The 15,716-nt window shown below is 37.6% G+C and overlaps 1 protein-coding gene across 5 annotated transcripts in view; it reads left to right on the top strand.

Annotated features, from left to right (window-relative positions):
- The first annotated feature begins 4,191 nt into the window (after positions 1–4,191).
- iqsec1b (IQ motif and Sec7 domain ArfGEF 1b) overlaps positions 4,192–15,716 on the top strand; it is a 173,043-nt gene continuing 161,518 nt past the window's right edge. For 4 of the 5 annotated variants that reach the window (XM_060857619.1, XM_060857617.1, XM_060857618.1 and 1 more), the window contains exon 1: positions 4,192–4,650. In XM_060857619.1, coding sequence (XP_060713602.1) covers positions 4,385–4,650 — 266 coding nt within the window. In that variant the 5' untranslated portion in view covers positions 4,192–4,384. The remainder of the gene's footprint in view (positions 4,651–15,716) is intronic. The other variant, XM_060857625.1, reaches the window with a different exon arrangement.

Genomic DNA, 15,716 nt, shown 5'->3' with positions numbered 1-15,716 from the left:
AGGATAACTGTTTGAAACTGTTTTATATTCTGGGTGCCAAATGAAGCTTCCTGATAGAATAAATCATCATTACTTTAATTCATAACCATACATCACCTAGGCTACAACAAACACAGATCAATTGTTGTATATATTTTAAATATAAGAAGGGCTATCAAGACAAAACGAGCTAAATGAAATTCTACCAAGAAAACTAGGGATGGATGTGATGAGGGAAGCGGTAGCTTAGTGGTCAAGGTGTTGGTCCACTGCTCGGCAGGTCATGAGTTTGAATTCCTGATCCACCAAGTGTCCACTGCTAGGCCACAGAGTAAGGCCCTTAACCCTCAATTGCTTTTTTGTGGTGGGTGTCTGGCAAATTAAATAAATAATGAACATTAAATGCTTTAAACAGAAAGGGAGGGAAGGTCACTTCAGGATGGGAATGAGGTACCTCTTGCTCACAAGCCAGGACAGAATTGAGCAAGAGATTGAGAGATGATCAGTGCAGCTGAGCCAAAGACGAAGCTATCAATTTACAGGTCACTGTAAGTCCCAACCCTCACCTATGGTCATAAGCTTTGGGTATTGTCCATAAGAATGAGGTCACAGATACAAAGACTGGAAATGAACTTCCTTTGCAGGGTGTATAGGTTCAGCTTTAGAAATAGGAGCTTGGACATTCGGGGGATCTCAAAACATGATGAATGCTTCTTTGATTGAAAGAAGCCATTTGATGTGGTTTGGGCATCTGGTTACTATGCCATGCTAGGTTGGTGTTTTAGGTATGTTCAAAAGGGATAAGACAGATTCTAGAGAGATTCTAGAAGAGAGATTCATGGGAGAACATGGGAATCCCTGCGGATTTGCTGGCTCGGGAGAGGGATGTCTGGGCATCTCTACTTAGAATGCTGCCCTTGCTACCCAGGCCTGGATAAGCAGAGAAAAATGGATGTATAAATGGATGGATGGATGCTTTAAACAGAGTGCCATAATACTACATAATTCTAGAGTCATCCATAATTATTTCATTATTAGATTATCTTCTCTTAATGCAGTTCTATTTTCTCTTTTCTCTCCTTGGCTTGTTCTCTTTCTCAGTTATTACAGACTAGTGAGAAGAGGCTCATTTAAAGGGGGTCTTTGTATAGTACTGATAGCATTGTACATATCCCATTAGATAATTTGGGAAGTCATACACTTTGAGATTTGAAATTTTCAAGGAATTAATGTTAGTCTTCAAGCCCCCGCATCAATCCCCAAAAAACTCCAAACAACTGTCTTCACCATCCTGTAACTATGCCTAGAAAAGAGAGAAACAGAGATAGACATAAAAAGAGAAAGAGAAAGGCTGACCACATCTCCTTTCTAGAATAGGTCTGTGTAAATCAGATAAAGAACTTCTCTCAGAACATCAGATATGAATAGATGAGGAGGCATGCTGTCTCACTCATATTAAAACTAGTCAGACAGCAGGGGAGCTGAGACCAGCTTTACACAATCTCTACAACACCGAAAAGCAGTTAAAGGGAGAAATCATTACACCAGCAGCTACTTACCTTATTTTCGGACTAGCAAGCTGCTCATGTTGTGTATAGTTTTTCTCTTGCAGGTGAGTAGCTACTGTTTCTGTCAATTGTGGGAATGGCCTGTCTCAACATTCTGATGAGAAAAAGTTGACACTACAGTAAATTTGTAGGGGTCAAATCTGAACATAAATGAAATAATGTACCAATCACTATGGATAAAGATTATTTGATTACGTGTTTCATGTTAGGCTTCATACTAGCTTTGTTGTCAGATTAGCAAAGCGTGTCATGGTGTTGCTTTTTCTTAGCCACTGAAATCGTGGTTGTATGCCATGCAAGTACACTGAAAATGCTGCATGTACTGAGGCGCATTAGCTTTTCCAGTTCAAATGACCTTCAGGTTAATCTGGATTCCTTTTTTGTCCTCAAATAAAAAAAAACTTTTCTAGATTCCATCTAACACATACACGTGTTATTTGGTTTGTCATTTGAGGTGAATCTCTAATAATTCCTTATACATCAGTCCCTCAAGGATTAAATGTAGTGAGCTTGCAGAAATCAACTGAAAATTAAGCAAATTACTGCAGATTTTGCACTGATTCGCGGCAAGATGTCAAACATTGCATGATGAGGTCACAGTGCATTTGGTTCACATGCATCAAACTTGTGTACAGCTATCACAGAAAGTAATTACATAGGGTTCTTAAACCTAAAACAGAATACTTTCCTGTAAGAAAAATGTACCAAATTAGACTCTTTAGGAACCTTTCTTCCCCTCTAAAAGCCTAGTGACAAGTTGTTGTTTTACATGTGTGTTGAAACAAACACAGAAACAGTTCTATGTTTACTTTATATATATATTATTCATATATTTTTTATCTTATTTTCATAAGCGGATATACATTTCTTAGATGATTTCTGTGACAGATGGTTTATCCATCACAGCTCAGTCAGGATTAGTATCCTGCATGATATTTAGTTCAATATAGTAAATGAGTAGTTAAAAAAGATCAAATTGAACCTTTAAGATGAGTTGTTATTATATCAGCACTCGAGTTTCTAAGAGAATAAGCATACCTTGAAGAAAAAAGAAAAAAAAGCTTCCTCGTAAGCAGCACTGATTCACTGCATCTGAAACAGCATGGTGTGGAATGGAATGAAGGTTTTAAAAAGACCGGAGGGGCAACTAAATTTCAACTTCACAGAATTTGATATATTCAAAGATAAGAGTCTTCTCCATAAGTGCAGCTCATAACATTAGCTATGACTCAAGATGTTCTCTTTAATCCTTTATATTTAAGGATGTTTTTACAATGTGAGTATATTTAGATTATATAATCACTCTGGGGTCTTGTGAAGAAAGTGTCAATAGAATGCTGTACATGAATGCTTTGAATAAAAAAAGCTCTTATTAAAAAATAAAGCCTAAAGCAACACTAGTTCCGGGTTCTTGAGTCAAAAAGTATAGATGAAAGATGAATTGAGGGAATAGAAAAGCTTCTAAAAATACAGGAATAGCAAGGCTATCTGACGACCCGCTTCAACCACATCACTGTCAGTGTGCCTGGGCTCAGATGATCCCAAGATGTTAAAGTACACACACTAAAGGGTGAATTAGGCTCATTATCTGCTCCCTTTTCCTCATTAGCTGCACAATGATGTGAAGGTTTCAAGCATCAGAAAGGAGAAACCAGAGTATTTTCACTCTATGGGGAAATCAGGCTGCTTATAGAATCTTCTAGTTTGCATATCTTCTCTGTGTGTGAATTTTAGATGTAGTTCTCCATCTATATCTTCACTTCAGTCCACAGTAGCGCATTCAGGACAAGTTTGATGGTGTACATTTATATTCATAATTTTACTGAACTTGATACAGACTAATGGGTTGATGTATAGTTTGTTCTGATCTGTTCTAAAGGATAATTCATTACAATATTCTTAAATTAACTACGACTTCACTAACATAGGCTAAAGCAAAAAAAATGCTTAAACAGAATGAAATTAAATTAAGCATACAAATTATTCATTTGTTTTATTCCTCTTGCTCATCTTACAACCCCAAAACCTCAACATCACATATGACCACTAGGGGGAGATGAATAATTACACTCTATGTGTGTAGTTTGCATTACTTCAAGACCATGGACTATTAGAAGTAAAAACCTTATATCTTAAACACACTTATACAAACCAACCTGTCAATCAATCAATGCTACAAGCAAAACAATAACACATTTTATAGTATGCTTAATAAAGTCAGAGAGTCAAGCCTGACTTCCTAGCATTTGAGTGCTTGGGCATCATTTGGTCCTGATATTTACCTTTCTCTGTGAAATAAATAAGAGATTGTCTATGAACTCCACAAAACAGTGCCCACATTGATGCCCCTATATCTGTGGTATACTATGAAATAAAACTTTGCAGTATTCTTTTTCAGAATCATTTCGCTTATGATGGTCATTACTTCTTGTGACGTAACTTCCCATGACCTTTATGCCTTTATCCCACTTGTTGATTTATTAAAATCCCTTGCATTTGTAATTTCTGACTAGTTTCCCAGTCAAATACTCAGCGGTTTAAACGATTAGCGCGCTTTATCCAAATGATGGTGCTGTGGATATTAAGCACGGAGGCTGATAAGGTTCCTCCCGTTAAAGGGTTAAACGAGTTTCTCCAGCGGATGAGCGCTTTTCCTGAGGGTAGTTGTTGTGGCGCAGAAGCCTGTGGACGGCGCGCTGCTGCAGCGCAACTTGTGCAGTCGGAGAAGCGATAAGAGAGCAGCGGCGTAAACAATGGGCGAGTGGGGAGAGCGCGCCGCGGCGGATTGGGACGGAGCCTGTGCGTGAACGCGCTGCGGCGTCCACAAACCTGTATCCATGGACGGGCGTCTCGCGCATGGCGACATGGAGAACGCGACGGAAAACCCCAGCAAGGCGGCCGAGTACCTGAAGGAGCTCAACAACATTATCGAGACCCAGCAGGAGTTGCTGGAGAAGCAGAAAGGTCGCATTGAGGAACTCGAGCACCAAGTGAACGAGCTGTGCGAGGAAAACGCATGTCTGAAAGAGCAACACCAGCGGCACCTGGCTACCTGCAGACTGCAGCAACTCAGCTCCATTAAGGAACATGTCATGCAAGAAAAGTAAGTCCATACTTTTGTGTGTGTGTGTGTGTGTGTTTTGAGAACCTAACGGTGCTTCTGGGTTTAGCGACGTGCAGCACAACCTGACGCTGTGGATCTGTCGCTAGTGCGCTGTCACTAGCGGAGGAAAGTGTTGACTGGTTCACTATGAACACAAACAAAAATGTAGTGCATTGGCAACGGATGGAGCAGTGATCACAGGTGCCGCACACACCAGGCTTAAGCCACTAATCCTGCTACTAAGTCAACAGAAACACTTTTGTAAAGCCCCACGCAGTTCTATCCCAGTCTATTATTATTAGTAGTATTAGTATAAATCTCATCGATCCACTGTGGCAAGCAAACCTGTTCCATTAAACCAGCTTCACTGCGTAATGAAGAAGGACCCAAGCATAACTGTACTGTACACTCCCGATAGGAAATGTATGAAATCATTTAAAGCTATTTGTGTTTATTTCTCAAATCAGACATGTTTTGCGAGTAAATAGTCAAATACAGCTATCGTGTGCATGAACGTGCGTCCAGCTGTGAGTCTGGTGCTGAGATTGAGGGGTGAGATGTGTGGGAATGGAAATATGCATGCAGAAGGTTTAGCCCTTAACGTTGCTGTGATGGACACCGTATTGGTTACTGTGTGCTTTAAGGGTTTTTATTTAGATGCATATGATAATGCCAATCTTAATCCCCAAAAAACTGTAAACTGTGATCCAGAACTGGTCATTGTGTCTGTAAAAGCTGGGGAGTGCAGGTTCTGTCGATAATAAATTAAGAATGACATTCAGTGGATTTTGGAGCTGCTTTTCCATTTGCATGAGCATATTTACTTGCATGCACAGCCTCAGAGCGTCACTAAACTCCCCCATAGAACGCTTTATCTCTGTATTTTTTCATTATATGTTGATAATCCTGGTAATGCCTTGGTCAACCCGCCCTCTTTCACTCTCGCGTTCCAATATTTTGGAATGTTTAAGTCTTTATTGTGGCTGTGAAGCAGAGAGATCCATTAATCCAGGGATATTTATGGCTCACTACTTAAGCTTATGGATGTAGGACTTTTAGGTCTGGGTTTTATGTACTTGATACTGATTTGTAGAAATGTAGTTGATTCATACAGTAAACCACTGTTTGACAGATGCTTATTTGCAGTGGGTTGACTTTATTTTCCATTGGAGAAAAAAAGGCAGATTTATGAATTTTATTTAGCAGATTCTTTAATTAAAAAAATGCTTTATCCACTCATATGTCCTATGTACAGTAGAAGGCTTTACTACAATTTGAAATGTGTGAGTTCAGACCCCAGCACTTCTCTTCTGCCATGATGGGGTCTTTGATCATAGACTGTATATGGGTGTGTGCCTGCGTTTGTGTGTATACATATTGTATTTATTTGTGTAAAGGTAAATAGAACCTCTTTTAGAAATCTATAACTCTGTTGATGTTTGTGGAGGTCTGTTTGTTGCCCTGTACAGCCAATCTGTTTGATGGCTGACTTGAAATGCCAGAGCAGCAGCACCTGCTAACAGTGCATTCTCTCGCTGTACTGTAATACAATGCTGAACAGATGCTGAGCTGATGGCTTTGGCCCAACCTTCTGTACAAGTTTGTTCCTTCCTCAGTCTCCATCAGGCAGCACATCTTAACACAGCAGTGCACCAAGTGTAGCTATTCCATTTCCTCCTAGCAAAAACTATAATGGTCTGAATGGAAGTAAAATATAACTAGTTTTCTATCTATTGCCCAACAGTCCTTGGAGTTTGGTATTATTCAAACTAACCTCTAAGTGAGTCCTACAGTCTTTTTTGTAAACTATTACAGACGATCCTCACAGAGCTGCTGGTCAGATGAGCAGTGACCTATTAACATAAGATATCATAAGAATATTAAACAACAACTAACCCATGAGTGTCCACCTACATGAGCCTAGTTCAGTTAGATCGTATTGCACCAGGTACAGCTGAGTGGGGAAAACCACCGACATTCAAGTGTTAGCCATGTGTGTGGTTTAAGATTTGAATAACACTTAAGTCACTTCAGTAGGTAATGAGTTATTTTATTCATAATAAACCATAATAGATGTTTTTTTGTTATTGGAATCTTTAAACATGCATAGTTTCAGATGATATCAATGCAGTTAATGAAGCAACTGAATTTACCAAATGACGTCCAGGATGAATAAATTCTGCTTTAAAATACTCTGATAGTCTTAAGCATCCATCCATCTGTCCATCCATCCATCATCTGTAGAGCTTATCATACACAGGGTCCCAGGTAGCCTGAAGTCAATCCCAGGGGAATTTAAGTCAAGTCAAGAAGCTTTTATTGTCATTTCAACCATATGTAGATGACTCATTACACAGTGAAATGAAACCATGTTTCTCCAGGACCCTGGTGCTGCATAAAACGACACAAGTCCTTATCTCCGTGTTGTTTTATGCAGCTCTTATACAAGTCCTAGCCACATAAAGTGCAATATGAGCAACCTAGTGCAAACAGTACTGTACTGTATATTATAAAGTAGATTGTGCAAAGTAACATGGTGCACATAGCAGGGTATTCCCTGGACGGGGTGCTAACCCATCCCATTCAAAAAAAAGCCATGCTTTTGTACAATTTAGAAATGCCTCTCTGTCTGCAAAGCATGTATTTGGACTATCTGGAGGAAACCTCACTAGAAGCTAAGGAGGAAATGCCTGGGGACAAAATGCAAAAGGTGGGAATCAAACAATCAATCCTGGAGGTGTGTGCTAACATTAGGCAAATGCTCTAATGCTCAGTTATTATTTTTGAATCATGATTCTCTGCATACAGGACACTTGAGGGTTGCAGTGTGAGATGAGGGAAAAAAAGTGAAATGGTACATAAATGTATAACCAAACTATGTGTGCAGTGGTCCATAGAGATAAAGATGAATTACAGGGCTACTTTATTCCCAGCCATACCCTCCTCCTTCTCCTCCTCCTCAGTTTGCATTTTAACTTCTTTCCCTTCTTCTCTGTACACAGAAACTCCAACACATGCAGTGTTGTGTGATTATGATATTGTATTGATTTTCTTGATCTTTGGAATTTTGAGGCTTTTTCAATGCCATGATGAAACTCGTTATGTACAGGTATCTATTCTGTAGCCTAGTATTTGATTACAAAATGTTGGCCAAAAATTCATATTACAGTCTGATTAAAATGGTAATAAGTATTAAAATAAAAAGCTAAGCATCACATGTGAGATGGTGTTTGTGTTTTGAAATCCGTTGATATGTCGTGTAGGGTATATCGAGCTGCTGTCATCTTCCTGGCCAGTTGCACTGATGTAAACTGGCTTGTCAAGCGGCAGTGTTGCCAGATACAGATGGGGTTTCAGCATACTGGCACAACAGTTGTGCAGCAAAGATCTGGGTTCACTCTCCTGACCTTTAACTCCACAGAGTATATGTGGGTCAGCCTGTAAGTCTCTCCCTGCCCATGCTGAGTAATGTCCTCAGACACTTATTGGAAAGAGAGAATAAAACAACTGTACTCTTGGATACCTTTCACTTCTCGGTGTGAGTATTTGCACACAATAGTGTATAACGTAATCTGTAGAATCAGTGGGCAAAGGTGCTATTGGTTATTTTTGAATAATAAAAGCTATTTTGCACATACAATTTATTTTACAATTGAGATGTGTGTTTTTGTTTGGTGACAACACTTAAACAACAAAATTCGTATTGATACGACAGCAGTGTTGAATATCTAATCTGATTGGTCAGAATGGGTAGATTAATATTTGCTCACAGCCATTAGGTTTGTGTGACTTTATAACAACATGACTTAGCTACAACATCTAGTACAGTTCATCACAAATGATTTTATTTCCAGTTCTGCTGACTGTTACACATTTTTTTGTAGTAGATTCACAGGAAACATCAGCACATGCTTGTAATGAGTTTTCAGTTAGAAATATGCTAAAAGACCAGTGGTTTTCTCCCCAAACAATGAGAGCTGAGCTAACCATCATGGGAACCTGGACTGATTTGCACAGGTGTTTTGAACTCTTCAGTATTAAGATGCTTCCTGGAAGCCGCTCCCTTCCCCCAGGCTCATACACATTCAGCTCACATGGAGCTCACACCCGGTTGTGTTTTATCCTTTACTTATCACATTGAGCAGGAGGCATTTTTGAATCTCTGACTGATATTTGTATTGATTGGTTAGACATCCTGTGTTGTATTTAAGCCTTTGACATTAGCTGTTTTTCTTTCTGAACATACATGTTAGAGAGGGGAAAAAATTTTTTTTTTATTTTTCTGCCAACTTCAGAATGGTAAAATCATGCTTGTCAGCATTTCTACATTTCTACTTGCCTTCCACAGTTTCATATTGTTATTGCACCTGTTCACCAGGTCAGGAAGGTGAGTTTGTGTTTCATTTTGTGTGCTGGATTTCTGTGATGTGCTGGAAGAGAGAGGGCTGTTGTGGTGGAGCAGATCGCTTGTGTGCTTTGCCACGTCAGCTCTCAGCCTTGTGCTGACCACAGCAACCACAGCAAGCTGCCAGCCCACTCTGAGCCTGGATGGGCTACTGAAGTAACACTGTATGTTGTGTTTGTTTAAATGCAACAGCATGCAGCGTTGAAGCAGTGAATTATGAGTACTGCATTGCTGCTGTATCTGATCTGAATTCTTTGGAATGAACTTTATCATTTGAGACTCTACTGTGAAGATGTAGTTGAGAGTAACCTCAGTGTCTCTTACACCTGACCTGAGCCACTGAAGTATTATAGTGAACCTTTTAAATGGATATAATTAAAAGCTATTCAGTAAAAAAAAAAAAAAGAAAATGTAAAAAATTATTAACAGCAATAACAGGCTCTGAAAGCAGGATGTTTCAAAGAAAATGCAAAGGCCAGCTCAATCTATTCATCAGCACTATACACTATTAGGCCTAGCTTCCATCTTATTAAACTGAATAGGATTTTTAAAAAAAAATGTATATCTAATTATCAAGCTCTAAAATGTTCATAAATAACAATTGGGGCCAAAATTTCAATATTGTAACACTCCATTGATTTTTATTTATTTATAATTTTTGTGAGTTTTTAACAATAGAAAATCAAATACGTTTATCAGTTCTAAGATTGTTTTTACTTTTTATGCAAATGGTGGTTATACAATTGTGTAAATAATTAACCATTATTTAGAAAATATGACTCTTATTTAAGGATAGTTGTCACTACTTCTTAAAACCTACTGTAATTGCCTAAACAACCTCGATCAAAAGTTTCCACACCTGTGACTCATTGTAATTGTAATTAGTGTCTGTCTATAAATAGTATAAATAGTGAGTTTCTTAGCTCATGAGGTGACGCGCTAACTTGGCTGGATACTGCATCATGGGAAAGACAAAAGAACTGCCAGTGGATCTGTGTAATAAGGTAGTTGAACTTTATAAAGCAGGAAAAGGATATAGAGATATCTTAACAGTTGAAAATGCCAGTAAGTATTGTTTAAACTTTGATAAAAAAAGGTGGAAAATAAGAAGCCACAGTTAGGTAGACCAAGAAAAATTTCACCTACTACTGTGAGAATTATTGTTCAGTACACAAAGAAGAACCCACAAACAACTTCGGGAGAAATACAGGCTGCTCTGGAAAAAAGTAGTGGTGTTGTTTCAAGACGTCCCGACTTCAGTTCGCCAGACAGCACCTAGACAAGCCTCTCAGCTTCTGGAGTCATTTATAGTGATGAGACCAAAATGTAACTTTATAGTCACAACCATAAACACTATGTTTGGGGAGGTGAAAAGTACACCATCCCACTGTAAAGCATGGTGGTGGATGTTTTGGGCCTGTGTGAGCTCCAGTGGCACAGGAAAGTAAATAAAAATTGACGGCAAGATGCATGCAGCATATTATCAGAAAATACTGGCAGAACAGTTGCTTTCTACAGCATGGGATGCATTCGGATGTTCCAACATGACAATGATCCAAAGAACAATGCAAGGTTGACCCTCCAATGGCTACAGCAGAAAAAGGTGAAGGTTGTGGAGTGGCCATCGCAGTCGCCTGACATCAATATGATTGTGTCACTTTTGGGCAGTTTGTGCAAACAACCAAAATATTTACAGGAACTGGAGTCATTTTGCCAAGAAGAATGGGCAGCTATACCACCTGAGAGAATTGAAGACAATTATTACTAAAGACTGCATGCCATCATTGATGCTAAAGGCTAATATAATACACAATATTAAGAAATAAATGTATGCAAACATTTGAACAGGGATTATTTCCTTATTTTCTTTTTTGTTATGTTTTGTTTAATTGTTCGATTATGTTATGCCTTGCATATTGTCTTGAGTCCTATAAGAAATAAAATAAACTTGTTTTACTTTTTCACTCATGTTTTCTTTAAAATAAATTGTACACATCTTGCAAATTCAACAAAGTTATTATTATTTTTTTTTTAATATAGGAGTGTTTCACAATTGTTTTGTTTGCTGCAGTTGTGTCTCAGGATGTGTGTGCTGAACTGTGGTGCACATAGAACACCATTGGTCTCTAAGCTACGTACGAGTCTGTTCATTAAACACATTAAAGCATTTTCTGGAGGGGAAAATTTGTTTCTTTTGTCAGTACATAAAGAGAACATGGATTGTCCAAGGCCACCTGTGTTGCATATTCATCTTGGATTATAAAACCAATTTTTTTTTTTTTTTTTTTTTTTTTAATATTACATCAAGAACAGCACAAGAAAACACCACAACTGGGGACACAACTAACTCCCAGTGATGACATTTATGTGTTAAATTTATTCTTAGCCAAATTTCAAGATAGAAATATTTAATACTGCGGGTGAATTAAGTTTTATTCAGTTTGTCTTTGTGGCTTGCCAGGTTCACATAAATAAAGTTAATAAACAATAAACAGAGTAATTTTTAAACATAAAATTTCCACATAGTAAAAAACCCATTAAAATCTGTTCTTCACCACATCAGCATGCGATTTGTGATCTCTCTCTGTCAAATATAATTGTACCATGTTGCAGTATTCTACCTTATTAGACTGGGGGATTATGTGACCCCAAACTACCTTGTTATTGTTCCTCTTTCTCTTTTATGGTACACTGGTTTAGTAATGGTGATCCTCAGACAAATCTGAGGAAAGGAAATGAAAGCCACCACATCTACAGTACAGTTTTCTTTGTGCAGTGTATAAAAATGCTGCTGTGCCACAGCTAGGTTTATATCAGGTTAAGGTAAAAACACCACTCAGGGGAAGCCCATACAATCTCTTTTCATCTTTTCGGTAAATTACATTTCCAGCTCCATGCTTGACTGACTTGCACTGGATTCTGACTGAAACTGAGATGCGCTCCTTACACGTAATTGTGTTGTTTTTTCTTTCCCCTTTTCCTCTCCAAAGTTCAGTTGTCATGTTTCTTCAGAGTATACACCCTGGTTGTGCAAAGATCAAAAGCAATAGATCCTATTAAATAAAAGTGCCGCAACTATGCGTTTAACGTGCACTGCTAAGACCTCCAGCAGCTCATTTAATGATCCCATGGGTGCCTTTTTCAGCATCCTTATTTTCTTTAGCAACACTGCAATAAGGTTGCCTTACATTTTGCTTTCAAGTTGAGCTCGCTGCCAAAAGCACTGTTGGAAGAGGCATTTTTGAATTACATTGTGATGGATAATTGTGTGTGAGAGAGTAAGAGTGCAGAGAAATAAATGGCACCTGTCATATATTTTCCTAATATGTGTGTGTGTGTGTGTGTGTGTGTGTGTGTGTGATGTGTGTAATGTGTATAACCTTTGATATGCTGGATTAAAATGTTAATATAAAGAGAGTGAATGGGCATGCAGGGCTTTTGTCAAACCACAGCAGAGTGATCTAAAAGCTCTCCTCATGACTCTGTACATGGCTGTATGTCTGCAGTCATCATAAGGTACAAATAGTATTTTGATTGGTGCTAGGATTCACACACACACACACACACACACACACACACACACACACACACACATATATATAGTGTGTGTGTGTAATACGTACATACACATTGAGATTTTTTATGTTTGTTTATTAGATTTTACAACATTATTTATATGTATGATATACTGAAACATAATAAACACAATCAAAAAATGTGTAGATAGACACATTTTTCAGTTGTTATTTACAGGTGCATAAAACAAAACAACAACAAAAACAGATTTCAGTATTTAATGAAATTTTTCAGTTCAAATTTATTTGTATAGCGCGTTTAACAATAAACATTGTCTCAAAGCAGCTTTACAGAACATAAGAAACCTAAAACAAAAAGTTTATATTATTATTATTAATATTATATAAAGTTTAATATAATACAAAAGTCAGTTATCAAGATTAATATTAGACTTATATTTAAATGTGTTTGTATTCATCCACAATGAATAAGGCAACTGAGGAAAAACTCTTGATGAAGAAACCTCAAGGAAGAAACCTTGAGAGGAACCAGACTCAAAAGGGAACCTCATCCTCATTTGGGTGACACTGGAGCGTGTGATTATAAATATACAGTCTGATTATTGTTGTATGGATGAGGAGGTTATTGTCCTCAAAGACCACATGTTGTTGGCATCTCCTCCTAGTATGTTCAAATACTTTATGAAGCAGAGTCCAACTGGAGCTGGTACATCTCTAGATGTCTCAGGATCCTCACATGGTTGGACGCTTCTCAATGAAGGTCCAAAATCTTCACAGAACACAACTGGAGCTGGTACAATTTCTAGTGGAGAGAAATGAGCATAGCTGCTGTTCAAAATATCAGCAAGCACTAGATGATAATGTGCATTTGATCAGATATACTAGAGCACAAGGTTATGGGATGTATTATGTGTACACCTGACTAAAGAGAGAGGTTTTTAATCTACAATTAATTAAACTGAAAAAGTGTGTCTGAGCCCCAAACACCATCAGGAAGGCTATTCCAAAGCCCTACCACCTTAAGTAGGCTTTGATATTCTGGGAACTACCAGGAGTCCTGAGTTTAGTGATCTCAGAGAGCGTGAAGGGTTGTAACGTATATAGTTATTTGTTATTTTATTCCTCAAAAGGAAAGTAATAAGGTGGAGAAAAATAAGTACAGCCTATAATTCAGTACCACATACAACTACCTTTACAACAGTAACTTGCATTAGGTATTTTCTCTAGAAGTTTATTCATTTCTCGCTTCTTAAGAAATGCTGGTCCACTCTACAATATTACTATGATGTTTGATTGTAGTTGTTTATGCACAGCTTCCTTAAGGTCCTTCCACAACAGGTCTGGATTTGACTTGGCCAATGTGACACCGTGATAGGATCACTGTCCTCTTGCATGACCCAGTTTAGCCCAGCTTAAGCCGCTGAACGGATGGCCTCAGATTTGTCTCAAGAATATTCTAGTTGAAAGTGGTGGTCATTGTTACCTCACTGACTTCTAGTTTAGTTTTTTGTAGCTGTAATCAAGCCCAAATAATCCGCCTTCTCCACCATGCTGAACAGTTTATATATTGAGTATTATTATAATAATTATGATATCTAATTATATTATATTACATTAAACAATGCTGGTAATTATATTATATTTTATTATATGACGAGTCAATTCTCAGTGCCGGTCCCAAGCCTGTATTAAAAAAAAAAGAGGGCTGTGTCAGGAAGGCCGTGTAGCGTAAAACCTGCGCCAAATCTAATTTGCGGACCACGTGACCCACTGTGGCGACCCCAAACAGGGAGCAGCAACATATTCTATATTGTTATTAGATTATTATATTATTATTATTATTATTATTATTATTATTATTATATATTTATTTACTGTCAGACATGTTGGTGCAGGCAGATTATATATAAAAGCATTGCATGATGATGACCAGATATTACCACCAGATTATTTGTCTCATCAGTTCTAGAACATTTAGGTTTTTTCCGATTGTGTTTTATTGTACATAAACAGTTAATGTTCTTACAGTAATAATAATAACCATTATAATTTAAGAAGTGTTAACAGTCAGTTTGAAAAGCAAATAGAAACACATGTTCATCCTGCTGTCTGTGTTGCTGCTGTTATAAACTGAACTAAAAATTCTAAAAAGATTGTTTTTTTTTGCTCAAACATTAATGGTCATGAGTTGGGGAGCTTTGTGTACATCTTGTTGATGTAGCCCAAACAATATTTTTTCACGACTTCCACAGCTTGCATATGTCTTTATTAAGAACAAACTTGTCCTTAGTCTCTCACTTCATCACTTCTCTCTTGTTTAAGATTTTGTTACATACACTGAGGGCTTTGATCGATAAAAAAGAATGTTGCAAACATGCAAATAATAGACCTGCAAATGATACAATGCAAATTATTATATTTTTGTGCTGAATTAGAGCTGTACTGAACCAACAAGCCTGTTTCTAACAAACAACTGTTATCTGTATGACATGTTGTATTACTTTCCATTGAAGAACTGTTACTGTGAATACTGTTTGTCATTCTGGAGTTCTTTAGATACTGAAGCCGATGTTTATTGCTTTAGAGGCGGGAATTCTGTTATTTGTGCCAAGCATAATTAACATTCTAATAATGTAATTTATCATCCTTGGAGTGAGAATTCCCTCAGGGTGTTGTGGTTTAGAAAAAGTTAGCCTAAAGCCAGTTCACTATTTTAGATGTCAGCACTTTGGTCTTATGAAACGATTCCATGTGCACTTTATTAATACACCATTCATCTATAATTAGAGATGAGTTTTAGACTCTGTGTTACTGCTAGTAAAATACATGTATTGGTCTGTTGAAATAGACAGCAGTCAGAATATCCTTTAAAAAAATAACCCCTTTTTTGTATAGTTACTTTTAGAGATGTGCATTACTGCTCTGGAGCACTTGCTTGTGATACCTTGTCCTATGTCAATACGCATAGCAATTAAAAGCAATTTCCCAGAAATATTTGCTTTAATACACTGAATTTGGAATTTGAGAGATTTTCTTCAAGCAAATTCCATTCACAGAGTTTACTGGATATTTTGAATAGCATATACTGTTTATTCTTTCATGTAGGAAAGGTACTGTAGATGCCA

Source organism: Tachysurus vachellii, chromosome 22 (assembly GCF_030014155.1).
Source record: "Tachysurus vachellii isolate PV-2020 chromosome 22, HZAU_Pvac_v1, whole genome shotgun sequence".
Lineage (NCBI taxonomy): Eukaryota > Metazoa > Chordata > Actinopteri > Siluriformes > Bagridae > Tachysurus > Tachysurus vachellii.
The sequence above is the reverse complement of the archived record's forward strand: the minus strand, read 5'-3'. Positions and strand labels throughout refer to the sequence as shown.